This window comes from Pseudoliparis swirei, chromosome 7 (genome assembly GCF_029220125.1).
Source record: "Pseudoliparis swirei isolate HS2019 ecotype Mariana Trench chromosome 7, NWPU_hadal_v1, whole genome shotgun sequence".
NCBI classification, from domain to species: Eukaryota; Metazoa; Chordata; class Actinopteri; order Perciformes; family Liparidae; genus Pseudoliparis; species Pseudoliparis swirei.
The window spans coordinates 14,379,471-14,382,687 of NC_079394.1; the positions used below are offsets into that span (position 1 = coordinate 14,379,471).

The 3,217-nt window shown below is 45.7% G+C and overlaps 1 protein-coding gene across 2 annotated transcripts; it reads right to left on the bottom strand.

Annotated features, from left to right (window-relative positions):
* Window positions 1–219: 219 nt before the first annotated feature.
* LOC130196552 (zona pellucida sperm-binding protein 4-like) lies at window positions 220–2,826 on the bottom strand. Of its 2 annotated transcripts, XM_056418805.1 has the most exons (8): window positions 2,391–2,826; window positions 2,111–2,295; window positions 1,938–2,035; window positions 1,591–1,748; window positions 1,326–1,518; window positions 1,048–1,228; window positions 871–946; window positions 220–643 (listed from the first exon to the last, which is right to left on the bottom strand). In XM_056418805.1, the coding sequence occupies exons 1-8, from the start codon at window positions 2,809–2,811 to the stop codon at window positions 528–530; spliced, it is 1,428 nt and encodes a 475-aa protein (XP_056274780.1). In that variant the 5' UTR covers window positions 2,812–2,826; the 3' UTR covers window positions 220–527. The 2 variants fall into 2 exon arrangements, with proteins under 2 accessions (XP_056274780.1, XP_056274781.1); XM_056418806.1 differs by lacking the exons at window positions 220–643; window positions 1,048–1,228.
* Window positions 2,827–3,217: the final 391 nt, after the last annotated feature.

A 3,217-nucleotide genomic window follows, 5' to 3' on the forward strand; every position in this document is an offset into this window, starting at 1 on the left:
ATATTACAACCAACCACACTTTGCTTTGATGTTGTTTCACCTGAGTGATTTATTTAACTAGTTTTAGTTTATTGATGGAACTAAATGCTCTTCTTTATCTCACATTTATTTAAAACACAGAGCAGCTTCTGATCGGAACTCCTGGATGTCGAGAACGTATGATTTTGATCACAAGTACAATAATACGAGAATTACGTTTTATTAAACCGGACCACATAATTCACAAAAGAGCTTTATTTGAAACTCATTTATTAAACATCTGGAACAAAAGTTTCATGGTAAAGTTCTGTCTGCATGTTATTACATGATTTTACATGTTATTGCATGTTATTTCCTGTTATTACATGTTGCTACATGTTTTTACATGTTATTGCATGTTATTATATGTTATTTCATATTATAGCATGTTAGTGCTTGTTAATACATGTTATAGTATGTTATTACATGTTACTGCATGTTATTACATGTTAGTACATGTTTCTACATGTTATTGCATGTTATTGCATGTTATTACATGTTATTACAGGTTATTGTATGTTTTTACGGACTGTTTCTGTTGGGCCGGTGATGACGATCTGCTTACTGCTGACCAGGACCGTCTCCTCTCTGGAGCCTCTCAGGCCTGAAGCAGCAACGTCTCTCCCTGGGTACAAAACGGTCAGGTGACGTCAGACTTGAGATTCTAACACAAGATACTTCACATCATTTACCCTTTTGATGAGAATGTGTTCAGCTAGAGAAATACACCACAAGCCGTGCGGTTCCTGTTTAGCTCCCTGGATTGATTTGAGTCACAAAGAAGGGCCGCTTTAGACGAACAGCCTATTACTGGTGTATGCATATCACCAAAGTGTACACCGGAGTACTCACTCTTTCTGTTGCACGTGCGTTCACAATCATACCCGAGACCGGGCCGGCACACAGCTGTCTCGCAGTGGATAGTCAGCTAGGAAAAAAACAGAATAATTTGATATGTTAATTTAAAAATGATATAAAACACTAAACTAAGCTACACACTTTTTTTTCTCGGATAGCCGGATTCCTTACATTTTCTTTCAAATAAAATAATGCCCTTTGGCCCGAAGAAGGTCCCGTCGGTATTATTTCATAAAATATAAATGCGAACATCTTGAAAACAAAACGTTTGTGGTGGGATGGGTACGAGACTTCCGTCGTGGAAAACATGGAGTGCATGACCGTCCGGTAACGGTCCTCACTGTACGGGCAGCTGTGGCAGGTACAGAGAGTGGAATAAGGACCGAGGATACAACATTAAAACATCTATCATGAATCACTATGCCAGTCAAATCATCTCTTACTCTTACCCGTCGACCAGCAAGTCCCACTGAGGCATACTCTGAGGGTCGGGTTTAGAAGTCACCCAGCATCTTCCAAGAGTCAACACGAGGTTGGGATCGGTCCTTTTCAGCATCCGGACCTCAACGTACACAGGATCCCTGAGCGTCTTCGTCACAGGGTAGTCGGAGTCCACGTAAAAGGAGTTGTAGGCGACGTCCTCTGCTCAAGCAGAAAGAGTGGGTTCTGACACAGTAACCGGCTAAATTAAACCCAAATCTCCTTCACACTCACCTTCCAGACATCCCTTGGCAGTGCACTGTCCGTTGGCAACCCTTAGCTCCACGTCCAGAGGTCCAAAAGCTGCAACTGGGAGAGGTTCAGGAACTTTACCGACCTCGACGACCAAGGACTGAACTGAGGTGCCAATATATCTACACTGAATAATCAGCCTGAGACAAGGAATGAGGTGTCAGCCAATCAGAAATTCATTAGAGTTTAACCCACACCCCCTGTAATGACTTCTAGGTCAGTTTACTGGATCTTCTGGGTACCACTGAAATGTCTGAACACTTACAGCCAAGCAGGAGAGCAATCGTTCACGTTGTGACCAGTAGGTGTTAAAGAAAGACAAAACCTACTCATAGCTGCTGTCCCTGGTAATCATGCCGAAGGGTCCAATCGAGACTTCCGATTTGGATGACATCCGGTTATCATAGATGAAGACACCAGCCTCCTCCTACAGTAGATGAACAGTGTTTCAATCTTTACAACCATGCGACACAATGAATACCGATCGAATCGCATCACGTACCCTGAGGCTGGTGCCGCAGGCCGTGACGGGGAACTGGTAAATGGCGAAAGCTGAAGTGACGCCGACAGGTTTGCACATGTCGCCCTTTGCCTGGAAATGAATCGACTCCAAGTCGATGTTTGGGACAGTGGCGTCTCTGGCCACCACCACGATGATCTGGGCGTCCTTGGTGCACTGAAGAGTCACTGGGGACCAGACAATGGAAAGCGAAGATGGGCGCTCTTGCTACGCTCTTTGAAGATATTCATTTAATTCTGAAAGGATTTATGAGATGACTTACCGAGTTTGCCGTAATAGCACCTGCTTCCATCAAAGCAACAGTTTATATCCTCACAGTCTGGGCCGGTGATGCCCGGAGCTCCGCACGTTATCCTGTCGTCCTCACTCACAAAGCAATGTTGCATTCGATCTGGGAGCGGGCGATCACTGGGGTGTGGCCGAGGGAACTGAGGGGACTGTGAGGACGTCTGAGAGAACGTCTGGGGCCTCTCGGGGAACTGAGGGGGCCTCTCCTCTAACACCCGGCGCCTCTCAGGGTACGTCGCGTGCCTGTCAGGGATCCTCCAGGGTGTCCGTGCAACCTGTGGGGGCCTCTGCTCAGGTAGCGGGGGCCTCTGCTGAGGTATCTGCTCGGGATACTGAGCACCAGCCAGACAGCTGAGCAAGGCCACGGCCAGAAGACAACCTCTCATCAACTTCATCGCCCCAGGAGCACCAGCTGCTGTGAAGAGCACGGTGTGAATTCACTGACTTTTATCAGGCATTGGTCACGTTGACTGGGTGATGACCCTGTTTCGCCGCCTCGACCGCCAATCAAATGCTCCAGGTACTTTTTGGAGATTAGAGGTATTGCACCAGGAGAATATAACAGTGTGCATAATAGTAAACTTCTTATTGCTTCAACATTTATATTTATTGGTTATTATGAAATTCGTCTTTTCTACTAAGAGCTCACAGATTGTTATTGATCCTCAATGAAAGGCTTTTGTATGCAACCTCCAGGGTCTGTGTGACCTCCGGTGTGCAGGTCAGGATGTTTTAGTGCAAAACAAATACCGCTTCACTCACGGTATTTATTTACCAATGCTGAACACCTGGACCAAGTCT